The sequence below is a fragment of the Sparus aurata genome, chromosome 20 (genome assembly GCF_900880675.1).
Source record: "Sparus aurata chromosome 20, fSpaAur1.1, whole genome shotgun sequence".
Taxonomy (NCBI): Eukaryota; Metazoa; Chordata; class Actinopteri; order Spariformes; family Sparidae; genus Sparus; species Sparus aurata.
In genome coordinates this window covers 7,103,724-7,116,961 of record NC_044206.1, presented here as the reverse complement: position 1 = coordinate 7,116,961, position 13,238 = coordinate 7,103,724, and the positions used below count along the sequence as shown (strand labels likewise).

The following is a 13,238-nucleotide window of genomic DNA, read 5'->3' as shown; positions in this document are numbered from 1 at the left end:
ACTTAACTGTAACTTAAGTGAGGTAGATTAAGTTAAGTAGAAGCGTGACTCAATTTAGATTCTAACTTAAAGTTGTTAAGCTAAGATGCTGTAAGCATTGTTGTCATTTTAGCTAACTTCCATGAGACCTATGAGAAGAGACATGGGTTACCGAAGTTGAGTTAAAGCTAGCCACAGTTAACTTTATGCCTGTCAGTGTTTCTCACTATGATAGTGAGGCTGTATCAACATAACTCCTGAGATGTAAACTGGCGTCTTAAGTACAAGGACCATTGTACAACCACACACATGTCCTTCAAACAAAGATATGTTTTTACCCTGTAACCCATTAGTGTTTGTGGATCTACAGAGCCTCCCTCTCCACTTCCTATCTCTTTAATGCATACTCACACATATGTACCCACTAACGCTCTGTGCTGCTTGGGAAACGGCCCATACATGCTCTCGCTTGGAGGGCAGCGGAGGGGGCAAGTGCTACAAATGTAAATGTGCGCGCAACACAGAGATGGAAGGATAAAAAGATGATTAAATAGAGTGTTGGATAGGGATGACAGAGTGTAAGGACCTGGAGGCGAGGGGATAGAGGGGGTGATGGGTGAAAGAGTGGAGGCGGACGAGTTGGACGAGCGAGGAGAGGGTGTCTGCTTTATCTCCCCGTGCAGTTTAAGAGAGTTACCATTTATGGTGGAGCTGATGGAATAGTTGTGAGTCTGCCAACTATGTGACACAGCCCATAGTCTATTTACTTGGGAAGGTCAACCTCTTTCTCTCTCTCTCTCTCTCTCTCTCTCTCTCTCTCGCTTTACATAAGAAACTTCCCTCGATCTTTATGGCCGCCCCCTCCCCACCACCGCCACTTTCTTCCCTGCGTCTTTTCCCTCCAGCTCTCCCGTCAGTCTTCCCTCTCTCTCGATGAAGAGCGCTGATGCTACCGCGAGGTTAAGAGATGCAGAAAAGACAGAGGTGTGGAGGGAGAAGTGGCTTGAAATGCACTGGGCCCGTTTTGGTAATTGCTGTTGCTGTAGTAGAGAATGCTTTTTAGCACTGACATGAATATTGATTCAGCCCGTAGATGTTACATGAGCACAAAGTGATCTGAAGTCACTCTTGGGTCACTCACTTGGTCTACATTTCCCACAGGCGGCGTTTTGAATGTACTAACCTTGAAAGCAATGCACTTGAAAAAGAAACTACATGTTGTAGAGTGAGTCTTTTAAAATTCTGAGTGGTGCTCAACAGTGATGCATTTCTGTTTTTGAGTCACCTTAAGAATGTCATGTTGGGGTCAAGTGCATTGGGGATTGACTTTAAAGGTCCTAAATGCCAAATCAAGCACCACTAGTGCACGCAGCTCAGCACCGGCATGTTAGACCCTTCGCCCCCATGCGCCCTCCTGTGTTTCCCACCTGTGTAATTACCTGTACCACGCCAATACAGGTGTAACAACCTGTGTCACTGTCTTGCAGAGTATTTAGTCTCTCTGTTCCATTCCCTCTGTGCCCATTCATCTTGTTCTCCGGTGACAGCGTTCCAGCGCTTTCCTAGTTTGTCGTCGTGTTTTTGTGAGTTTAGCCACGTGACCGTCGCCTGACTTTGTGACCAAGCCTTTGCCTCCCGATTCTGATCCCCCTGCCTGATCTGATCGACATCCCGCGTACCAACCCCTGCCTAATAAAGTGACTGTATTTTACCTGCAACTGTGTGCTCGAGTCTGCATCTGAGTCCGAGCCTGTGTTTCATGTCGTGACAGACAGTAGTCATGCCCGCTTGTGTACACAGGGACCAGCAGGATGGGGAGATTGGAATTTGTTACTGGCTGTTATGGTTTTACTGAATGCTATATCTGTTTTTTTTTATTTTTTTTATTACATCCTAATCCTTCAGTCGCCACAGCTGCCTTACATTTACATTTCAGTTGGAGAGGTAGAATGTGTTGCGTTCATTCTAAGGCTTGACGGTGACATTAGTTTTAAAGTTAAGACTTGTTTCATTTCCACAGGTTATGGAATCAATGGACAGCGGTCGGTGTATTTATGTCTGTTTGACGGCGTTCTCACACTGTATTGTGCACACACACACATTTGCCTCTCCCCTTGCCAAATCCAGAGAGACAGCGGAAAGACCCTCTCGTCAAGCTTCTTGCGCCAACCAGAGACAATATTTATTCAGCTTTTATCCTACCCTGCCTGAGGAACGCAGTGTTGGCATCTGCAGACACTGGCCTCCCTCCAAGACAGGCCTAAGAAAAGTGTTTTTTCTGATCTGTACAATGGTGAGACGTAGACGCCAAAACAACCGCTCCTAATCCTGGTTTATAGAAGGAGGGCTTTTCCAGCCTTGAAGCCCATGAAACCAAGACGAGAGAATCAATGAAGTGATCAAACGATGGATCCAGTTATTTTCTGGTTCAGTGAGATGTCAAATAACATGCTGCCTGTATTTAGCACATTCTCCTTTTAGGTCCTGCTCTAACTCTACCATTTTATTCCCTTTGTATGGTCCCAATCTTTGGAACAATACTGTATGGTGGTAGCACACAAAAATAATCATTTAAGGTTCTATTTGTAAGAAAAGAAGATTTTTGAGCCTCATTCCCAGGAAAATGACACTTAGGGATTACAGGACGGGTCGGCTGTCAGCCCAAAGTATCAGTTTTTAACAAGTTTCGAAACCCAGGGCATATTTTTTGACAAGATGGAAATGAGACCCGGAAATCAACTTTAAACACACAGGGCAAAGTGTGATCGATTAAATAAATTGTACTACTACACATTCCAAATCTGATGTTTAGTAGTGGTGTACGATTCTTAGTATGATGAAATAATCATTAAAGACTGAATGTAAGTTTGTTTTACAAACAGCAAGGGTCCTAATAGTGACCCCTGTGGAACACCAGATTTTAAAGAATAGTTTGACAGTTGGGAAAATACACCCCTTTACCTTCTATGGAGACCCAGATGAGAACAGAAATATCCCACTTATGCCAACTCATTAAATATGAGGCTTTTGTCTCAATCTCTAACTATAAGAGATTGGTTGGGTAATATGCTGGACTTGGATCTTGGCTGGGAGTATGTGTCTGCTGTCCAATAATTATTTAGTTTTTTTGTACAGAGGAGGGTTTTGTTACCTTTTGACACAGCCAGGCTCGCTGCTGTCCCTCATTCGAGTCTTTGTGCTAAGCTAAGCTAACTAGCACTGGCTGAGGCTTCATATTTGTGGCCGTTTAGATCTTCCTGTCTAATTCTTGCCCCAAAAAAAGTGTTATGTTTCTCAGCAAACCACTTGATTAAACCAACACACACACACACACACACCTACACATACACACACATACCAGACATAGTGCTGCATCACTGACAGTCAGGAGCTGAGTGGCTCGCAGCATCCCTTTTAGATTAGATCGCATCAGATTAGGTGACATTACATTAGCGCTAACCAGATTACGCTATTCCTCATCTAACACACTTTACCTCCTAATGCTCCTGCAGCCTCATTACCCAGGAAACAGCCATCTAAGGAAGCAATTACAAAAGCAAGAATGTCTTTCTCACTTACACACTCGTGCACATGGACACGCTCATCTCGCTCTAGGTAGTATGCACACCTCAGTGGCCATAAGTCAATTAAGGAATATATCCCGTTTGATAAGTTAAATGTCTGTGAGCCTTTGGCAATGCTGACATGCCTGTGTGGTTGTGGGGGAATTTTTTCGACCTCCATATCTTTTGTGCGCTCCCATGTGCGTTTCTATGTGTGAGAAAGGTTTTTATGGTCTCATTCTCTTGCGGTAATCTTGCATGATGTCTGAGGAATGTCTAATATACAAGCTGGAACAATAGCAGAACAGAAACAGTGGGGGAAAAATAATGACCTGAACCTCAGTCTTTCAAGGCCAGATGTGTGCAGTCCAAGTCTCACCTCATAAAAACTGTACTTCTTGTTCTGGCTTATCAATCGCATCTATTATAAAGCTGCGTGTGCATGTGTGTGTGTGTGTCTGCACGCATTATTACAAGTGTGAGTCCGTGCAAAGGCTTTTTCTTCGTACAGTATGTGCGCTTACATTCTAATGAGGGGAGGGGGTTTATGTGTGTGGCCTGTGGATGTGTGAGCAAGCGCGGTTATTCGTGCAACTTTCGGGCACACCTTTGTGCATCTGTGGTGTCATGATCGTGGACTTGAGTGTGTCTGGACGTGGCCGCGTGTGAGGGCATTCATCCGAAAAGAGCGCATAAACATCTAAGTGCCCTAGCATTTGTTCGCCCTTTGAGCATTTCTTAATCGGACAAAGTGTGTGCGTGCATGAAGGGCTCGCCTCCGCCTCCCTCGTCAGCGTTCAAATGAATGGACACAATAAAGCAGTGGGATCAAACGAATAGATTTGTCTGTGTCTGTGAACCCGGAGACAGAAGGAAGAGACACAGACAATGACAAAGAGGTGAGATGAAACAGGAAAAAGCTTGTTTTTCAGGAAGCGGAGTTCCCTGGCAGGAGCGCCACTGCAGGCTCTGGGCAAATTATTATTTTTTAAACCAAGAGACGGGAGGGCAACGACGTCGCCCCCCTTGAATATTTTCTACACTATCCATTTAACGTTGCTCGTGTGTTGCGTGATGCCGTGCATAACAAGCAACGTGATGAAATCCACTCCATTTACATTTTTCCTGCCGCAGCTGAAGGAAGCAAGAAATCATTTTCCAGCTCCAGGTTTTTTAGGTTTAGGTACCCAAAAAGTGACACACAATCAACTGTGAAAACGCGTAATTTCCGTTAAATTCAACAAACGCATTCATCCCAAGCCACACAGTGTAAAAAGGGCATCGTGTTCGGTAATGTTTAACCACTTCTTAAAAGCTGCAGTGAGAACAAGTTTATCATAAGCCAGTGAAATTTTAGGTTTGAGGCTCCAGGCTCTCAATTATGGTGCAATATTAGGCCTTGGTGTTGCCGGACATTCCTCTCTGCCTCTGGGCCTGCTGTTACATTCCAGTCTTGTGGGACATAATGACTTAATACCAAGCAATGACTTGTAAGTGTTGACTTGTTCAAACTGAGACGAGCTGTCAAGATTCTCTTATTGAAGTTCTCTGTAGATAGTGGTTGGTCTCGACGGTGCCATACCGAGTGACCCATTTCAAGTTTAGCCCTAAATTTCACAAAGTTGTGTGAATAGTTGCTTTGCTGCTATGCTGCTGCCGTGTAAATGTTTTTTTTGTTGTTGTTGTTTATTCGGTATGAAGGTGGAATTAAAGAGTCACTTGATGCCAGTTTGAACAGCACTGTTTTCCCTCTTTGGTTGATACTTTGGTTGAATCTTTGTGATGCCTACCTTCCCTGATGGGTGTGTGCTTTCATGCCCGTGATAAATGATGTAACACTGTACGGACATACTGCAGCGAGGTGAGAGGTCAAATGAATGCCTTGGCGCTTTGGCTTATTCAGAGGTATGGCTATTGGCGACCTTCCAGAATTGGAAAGGAGCTTACGTACGTGACTTCAAGTTTCTTACGTTGTTAATGTTGTGAAATGGTCCCATGTAAGATACTGTAAGCTTGGGCAGCAAAGCCGCTTGGTTAGGCTTAGGAAAAGATTATTTTGGTGAAAATTAGCCACCAACCTCCAACCATATCCCTTAAATGAGAAGATCCATGCCACTTTCATATAAGTGTGTTAAATATAAAGCTGCCAGAAGCAGCCAGTTCGCTTAGCAAAGCATTAAGACTGGAAAGAGGAGAAACAGCTAGCCTGGCTCACCCCAACAGTTATAGAATCCCCCTACCAGCACCTCTTCAGCTCAGTAAATAGCGCATGATATTGCTTCAGTTAAAATAAAGACCTAAAGTATTAGACAATTATTATCACCATTTATTTATTTTTTTGCAGGCTGTAGCGTTTTCTTGGCCTGAGCACACCCAAAATGTTGAAGTGCTCCTTTAAGAAGAGGGTTTTCAGCTGGAGTTAGTTTCTTTACTTACTCTTTGAATAATTTCTCGCACTTATGGCTGGTATCGGTGCTATGTTTCCTTTTTAAACAGAAATCAGGGTCCGCTGCCAAACTCTTGAGTGCAGACGGAATATTTACTTCACTAGATGAAAGCTTAGGTTTGATTGCATTCTAAATGTTTATTGCCCTTAAAGCAGGGATAGAAGACTAACCATGTTTCCCAAGGGCAGTGTAACAATACCGGTGATAATATTTCAATATCACCAAATGACTCCGTGTCACTGTTGCCTAAGTGCTCTAGACAAACTGGTGCCTTAATGCAGCACGAGGGGCTGTTACTCAACTGGTGATGTTAATCTCTGTATTCCTTTCTCTGTGTGTCCATGCTAGTGTTGAGTAGCGGCTGCTTAAACAGTCACGGTGTACTGTGATTGGTGGCAGCCCACCAGGACGGGCTTAACGGCACACACTGTTTACATTACATCACATTTTTTTCTCCTGGTGTCAGCCTGGAGACAATGTCTCTGCGGGGACGACGACACAGTGGGATATCGGGACTGTCACACACACACACACTCTCACACACACACGCATATGTGCGCACGCTCTCTTACACACTGATGTCAGAGGGCATTCAAGCGCAGATCAGGCCCTCAACACCTTCCGTCCTCTGTGTCATGTCAGTGTAATGTGTGTGTGTGTGGGACACCACGTTTGAGTTGTGTAAACTGTTTATTGCGTGGAGATGAAAGGCAGTGTGAGGCTCGTCTGGGGTGTTTCACAGTCCGCAGACACATAACAGCGCTCCCCACCGGCTCTTTTCTCCTCGGCGATAATTACGGATACTCGCTATAGATGTCTGATTTACATAGCGTGTCACATTCGGATGTGCCGTGCCTTTTATCTGTCGGCTGTGTTCTTTCTCTTGTCTGTCTGCACTGCCTGTTTTTTTCCCTCTCTTTTATTTATTTATTTATTTATTTATTTATTTTCTTTTTTTTTTTCTATGGCACACATTCATTCACCCACGCACACATGCTCACACACATACAGTACACAGCAGTTGTTTGATGTAGATGTGAGTGGCAGCCCAATTCTCTGATGAGCTTTGAGCAGGCGTCCCAGGCACATTCAGCTGCAGCGCTGTGATCGCAATGTGTGTGTGTGTGCGCGTGTGTGTGTCGTTGTGAGATAAAGGCTGAGTGTGTGTGTGTGTGTTGTATTGAGTGTCAAAAGACAGATTTGTCCTGTTTGAACTGTATTTAGTCATTTAGCACATTGCTTTGTGCAGATGTGACACAGCAGGTGCTTTTTGCCGTAGTCACATAAACACATAGACATGCACATCCAGTACTGTTGCGTCAGAGTGCCGTCAGTCGAGCTGAGAAAGAGGCACATTTATTATGAGTGTCATATATGCTAACCACTCTCCTCTCTTTGTGTCTGTGTCTGAAGCCTGATGAGCTGACCAATGCGTTGGAGATCAGTAACATCGTGTTCACCAGCCTGTTCTCTCTGGAGATGCTGTTGAAGGTGTTGGTCTACGGGCCCTTCGGCTACATCAAGAACCCCTACAACATCTTTGATGGCATCATCGTGGTCATCAGGTGAGTTGCAGAGCAAGATTTTCTGATAAATAGGAAGCCCTGAACTGCTAAAGCGATCTTTTCCTCCATGCTCTTTGTTTCTATTCTTAGAATGATCCTACTAGCGACACATAACTGTACACACCCATGGTATTTATTGAACAAGAAAAGTGAGAGTTCATTCATTTAGCTAGTCTATTATGGAGATGAGAAAGGAGATAAAATAGTGCCAGCCAGCCTACCTGCCTGGGTTACCAGTCAGACTTCAGTTTTCCTGGAGATTCTGTGCCCAGTATTTGAGTAAATTGCATTGTGAAAGTAAGGTTTATAGGGAACCATTCTAAATGCTGATAGCCTCATTATTTTATAGCTATTACACTGTGCAATTGACATGTCCTTCTAAAAGATAGCAAAAAAAAAACACGTGTATTGCCATTTAACTGAATTTAAGGGCAGAAAAAGCAATGAAAAATATTTTTATATCATCATTTCAATGCGGGGAATAAAAAGAGTAGACACAGTCTCAAAGAGTGGGGCTGCAGTTTGCAGGTTGTTGTAAAGTTTTGTGGTAAACACAATGAGGGCACATCACCAAGTTATGGTCTCTCCATTTCCCAACAATGTTTTGCCATTTTCTTGAACTGGCTGGTCACATTGTGTTGTGCCCGGGGAGAAGATCTCATTGGATAAGAAAACACATGCTGCATTTTTTCGGTTGCTTGTCATTCAAATGAAATGATGAACAATACAGGCGATTTAGTTACCTGCTTATTACTTATCTGACCAGACCCTAAAGAATAAAGAAAGTCCTCAATATTTCTTGTTTTTTCTTTAGTTTGTATCATATTTTTGATTTGGATCCCTCGTCATATCACACATTTGTTCTTAGTTGATCAAGGAGCTTTAATTTTTGTGATCCTGGTGGCCCCTGTGGGCAAAAGATGACAATAAACAAAGTAAACTTTGGCCAGGCTATGAGACCTCCTACAAGAAATTGTTTTAATTTTATGAGTTAGTCTAAATCAGACCTGTTGGCCTTCATTAAGACCAATGGAAACAGCCCACATTATTGCCAATGGTCTCATTTGCTGATGTAGGTCATACACTGTATGAAGGCATCAGAATTAAATTTAGACTGTCTTGTGTCCAGGTAAAAGTTCCTTGTAGTATGTTTAGTAACTCACTATTTAGTTTATTCCAATATTGTGTTATTGAGTACAAGTACTGTCCATTTTCAATTATCAATGTTAGACATGGGAAGATGTTGTGAACCAGAGATGCAATCAAAAGATAAATATCAATTATATTATCCAAAAATATACTTTCAAAGCTGCGCTAGTCAATAAGTTTACGAAGAAAAATTGATCCAATGATAATGCATAAAGTGAAAGGTCTTGCTTGTAGTGATGGATCCACACAGAGTCATCACCTGACTCTGCAGTTACCCTTTCCAGCTTTACGGAGCGTGTTAGCATCTTTCAGCTCATTGTTTTGGTTTTACGGTCTTTACCGATTTGGATCTCCTCACAGCTGTCCTCAGCTTCTTTTCCAGCTGTGACAGGCAGCCCTTTTACATAACAAGTTATGATAAACCCACTGCACAGCTCTAAACAGACACAGCCATGGTGGAGCATTAAGCCAGGTTTCCTTCAGGAGTCGGTGGAAACCAAAAACAGGGCTGCGAGTGAAGAGTGAATGTTGGACGGAATCACGACTTCAAATGCGCCTTAATGTTGCTCCATAGCTGCCTGATGTGCGAATAGGCAACTGTTTACTAACATATTCACGAGGTGACGCATCAATGTTGTGCTAACAGCCTGTTTTTCTGCCTTAAAGTGGGCAGAATAATCAATTAAAACTGCTGTAGTGATTTAATCAAGTATAAACAAATGACTAACACATGTTTTATAAAGCATAAATAAGCAGTATCTAGCTCCCTGTCACATAGTTGTAAGTGCTGATGACAATGCTTAAACACTGAGCATGTCAGTCCTATGTGTTGCCTTTTTCTCGGACAAAAAGAGCGACCTTAAAAGAAACACTTCACAGTCAGAATTACCAAGCAGTAGGGCTCTGTTACACTGGACCTGCGCAGGGCTCTTGGCTGTTCGAAGGCCTCGGATCTTACTTGAATCAGAATGTGTGCGTCTCTTTTCTTCTTTGGCCAGCGTGTGGGAGATCGTGGGTCAGCAGGGTGGCGGCCTGTCAGTGCTGAGGACCTTCCGGCTGATGCGGGTGCTGAAGCTGGTCCGCTTCATGCCGGCCCTGCAGAGGCAGCTGGTGGTGCTGATGAAGACCATGGACAACGTGGCCACCTTCTGCATGCTGCTCATGCTCTTCATCTTCATCTTCAGGTAGGTAGAGGGAGAGGGGGTGACCTTACATTCTGTCTCACACTGCGAAATATATATATATATATGTGTGTGTGTGTGTGTGTGTGTGTCGAACTGCCTTGTTCTTCTCGCTAATGGAGGAACGATATCAAATAAAGCTGAAATAGAAAACAGACAGGGTAATCTGAAGGTAGTTCGATCAGCGGCCGTGAAACAAATTCCGTAGATTGAATTGAAAGCAAAGGTGTGGAATCAAAAGTCAATTGGTAGATAAGTAACGCGGCGAGCGAGCAGCTGAGAGGAGCAGAGATCTGTACAGACGTGACAGGAAGACTAAGATCAGTCGATGGGACGACGCGGCCGAGTGATTCACTCTTTGTGTCAGCAGCCTTTTCCTTCTGCCTGGTTAGGCCTGTGGCTGAGCTCAACAGAATCAAATAGGTGGAGGTTTTTCTGCACTTGTCCTATAGCCATACGTTAAAGAAAAAAATGGAATCTCCTTTTTTGGTTATTTGGGGCTTTTTTGTTGAATATAGAAACTTTAAACCCCAACCTATCAACAAACTAACAAAATATTAGGGAGTACGAAAAGTACAATATCGTCTTATAGGCCTATACACTATGTATCATATATATAATTTCCGATAATTCTTAAAATGTGGGAAACACTTTCGACGAAGATATGTTGTTCAGGCAGTGCATGCATATCAATCAGATTGTTGCATATTAGATAAAAATACCAATATGTCTTTGGTAGGCTAATGTCAGACAGCTGATATACCAGGTGATGATGCGTTGGCCACAAAAACTTTTGGATTTCCTTTTAAAAATTGATTCATGCCCTTAAAGCCCCTGGAAAGTTCGCTTGAAAATCAGATCAATAAATAGATTAGATAAGAAACATCAGAGAAAAACTCTATATCTCATATCTGACCCGACTGAATTTGTTCCATCGAGACTGTCTGTGGGTTGACAAGAGTTGACTGACATTGACCAAACATAGAAACTGTCATCAGAGTCTGACGCAGACGTTGCTAAATACTGATTTGCGCCCGGATGCACGTGACTTATACTTTTCCCTGCCCATTGAAGCTTAATACATACATAAATAAGTACCCCTGAGATTCCTATAATTTTCCAGAGATTGTGAAATATATTACTTTTCCCCACTGTCAGGGCCCCCTAGTGGCAAGGAGGCCTCAGACATGATACCCGCCATGTATCTACATACTATGTGACTGTATCCTAAAGTGTAGTGGTGCAGCAGAGGTACAACAGCGTGGTGCAGGTCTATCCGACCATGTGCTGCTTCATTTCATTTCCAGTATAAGTTGATGCATAAATGTGATGGCACAACATGCATTTTCACACACACACACACACACGCACACACACACACACAAACACAGAGCTTTCGAGGGCCTTGTATAAGCACAGATAAACAGCGCCTGATTTGAGTGAAGACTTGCCAAGTTGACACAACAGAGGCCTGTTCATTGATCCCTCAGCTCCAGTCGAGCTTCAGTGTCTGTGCTGGTGAATAATGACAGACTGCAGGGCACTTACTGCTGCCTCACAATAATAACACCATCCATTAGCTGACTTACTGTATAAAGCAGGGGATTTTCCTTCTTTCTTTCTTTCCTTCTTTCTTTCTGTCTTTCTGTCTTTCTGTCTTTCTTTTTCTTTTATGAAGAAAAAGAATGTGTACAAGGCAAAGTTCAACTTCTCAGGAATACACCCATTTGCCTTCTCTCTGAGGGTTATGGAACTAGATCCAGGAGTCAAATAAAGTAGCTTAGCATTAAGAGTGGAAGCAGCTAGTCCGCCTCCGACAAAAGTATGTTCGTTCACTCTGCACATAAACAGACATGCAGAAACAGCAGCGTGTGGTTTCAGGGGAAGTTTTCTTCTCTAACTATTCCTTGAAGAACGCGTGACTTCCCAGAGACTTGTCATCGAACCACAAACTGCCGTTCCACAGTTCTGCTCGTGTACAGAGTCAACAAATGACATGCGAGCCAGTTAGTTAGTGACCTTCGGAGGCTGCTGCCGGTCTTTATGCAACAGCTCCTGCTCTGTACGCAGTGCTCAGATTAAAGCGTTTTCGGCAGTCTGCTCAACTCACTTCTGTCGAGCTATTCGTTTAAATACCAAAGCAGCTGAAAAAGCTTTCAGTTGCTTTCCATTGCACTTTCATCTGTTTCAGCAAAAAATGCATAAGGTGTCATTGCCGTGGGTTGCGGCGCTCTCCATGGTTCTGAACTTAACCTGGCAGAAGCGCTTCATTTCCACTGCACACACTTCCACATTTCCATCAAGGGTCTCAACTGTTTATTGACAAATGACTGTGTATGACCAGACGGACCGTACTCCATACTCTGTTTTTGTTTTCTTTGCTACATTTCTGGTCATAATTCAGGTTGTACTTGTTGGAGAAGGTGAATACTTCAATATTTAATGCCCGCTATATTCTGCCTCAGTTCTAAGCAGCAAGTGATCCCTTTATTTGTACTGTATTAAACAGGTTGCTCGGATTTAAACAAGCATTCCTCTATTTCCTGTGTGTTTTCTCCTGTGTCAGTATCCTGGGGATGCATCTGTTTGGTTGCAAGTTTGGGTCTGAGAGAGATGGAGACACCCTGCCAGACAGGAAGAACTTTGACTCTCTTCTCTGGGCCATAGTGACTGTCTTCCAGGTGAGCGTAAAACCCTTCTCACTCCCTCCATTAACTCTGTTAAATGATAGTATTTCACTTCATTAAGGCCAATTTAGCTGTATCGTTATGTCTGACTTCACGGTCTGTTGAAAAAAAATAAAAATGAAGCAGCAGCTTGACCAAAAGGGATGAAAGTTCATCAACTCATCACCTGGGTGCTTCCTGTGATAAAAGACTTTACCTTTTGAAGTGCCCTCAAGCAATCACTCTAACATCTTCCTGCTTCACTGGTGCCGACTAAAGCTGTCCCCACTCAGACGCTGGCAAGACAATTTCCTCCTGAATAAATAAAATATATCAAATCAAATATTCCTTTTCATTCTCATATCCCCTCTTTCCCTAACTGCCTGGCCTCCACTCATCTAATTTCCCCAGTATCTGTCATAGGTTAAGTAGACCTGCCTCTTGCATCATGTCACCTTGGATTAGTGACTCAGAGCCCCTCTGCATTCCGATCATACCATACATTATCTCTGCATATCCCGCTGTATAGTATACATTATAGTTACATTCATAATTGAGTGAAACATCTGATCGAGGACTACGTAATCTCTCAGCATGTCTGGGTGTATAGGACATTGCACTGACATGTCTGTTCTAATGTTGCACATGGAGGCTTCACCGATTCAGTCCATGTAGTCATGAAAGCTTC

At 43.2% G+C, this 13,238-nt stretch overlaps 1 protein-coding gene across 17 annotated transcripts in view; it reads left to right on the top strand.

Annotated features, from left to right (window-relative positions):
• cacna1g (calcium channel, voltage-dependent, T type, alpha 1G subunit) overlaps positions 1-13,238 on the top strand; it is a 275,131-nt gene that overhangs the window by 166,547 nt on the left and 95,346 nt on the right. For all 17 annotated transcript variants that reach the window (XM_030399310.1, XM_030399319.1, XM_030399309.1 and 14 more), the window contains exons 11-13: positions 7,403-7,554; positions 9,702-9,887; positions 12,451-12,565. In XM_030399310.1, the coding sequence (XP_030255170.1) occupies positions 7,403-7,554; positions 9,702-9,887; positions 12,451-12,565 (453 nt within the window). The remainder of the gene's footprint in view (positions 1-7,402; positions 7,555-9,701; positions 9,888-12,450; positions 12,566-13,238) is intronic.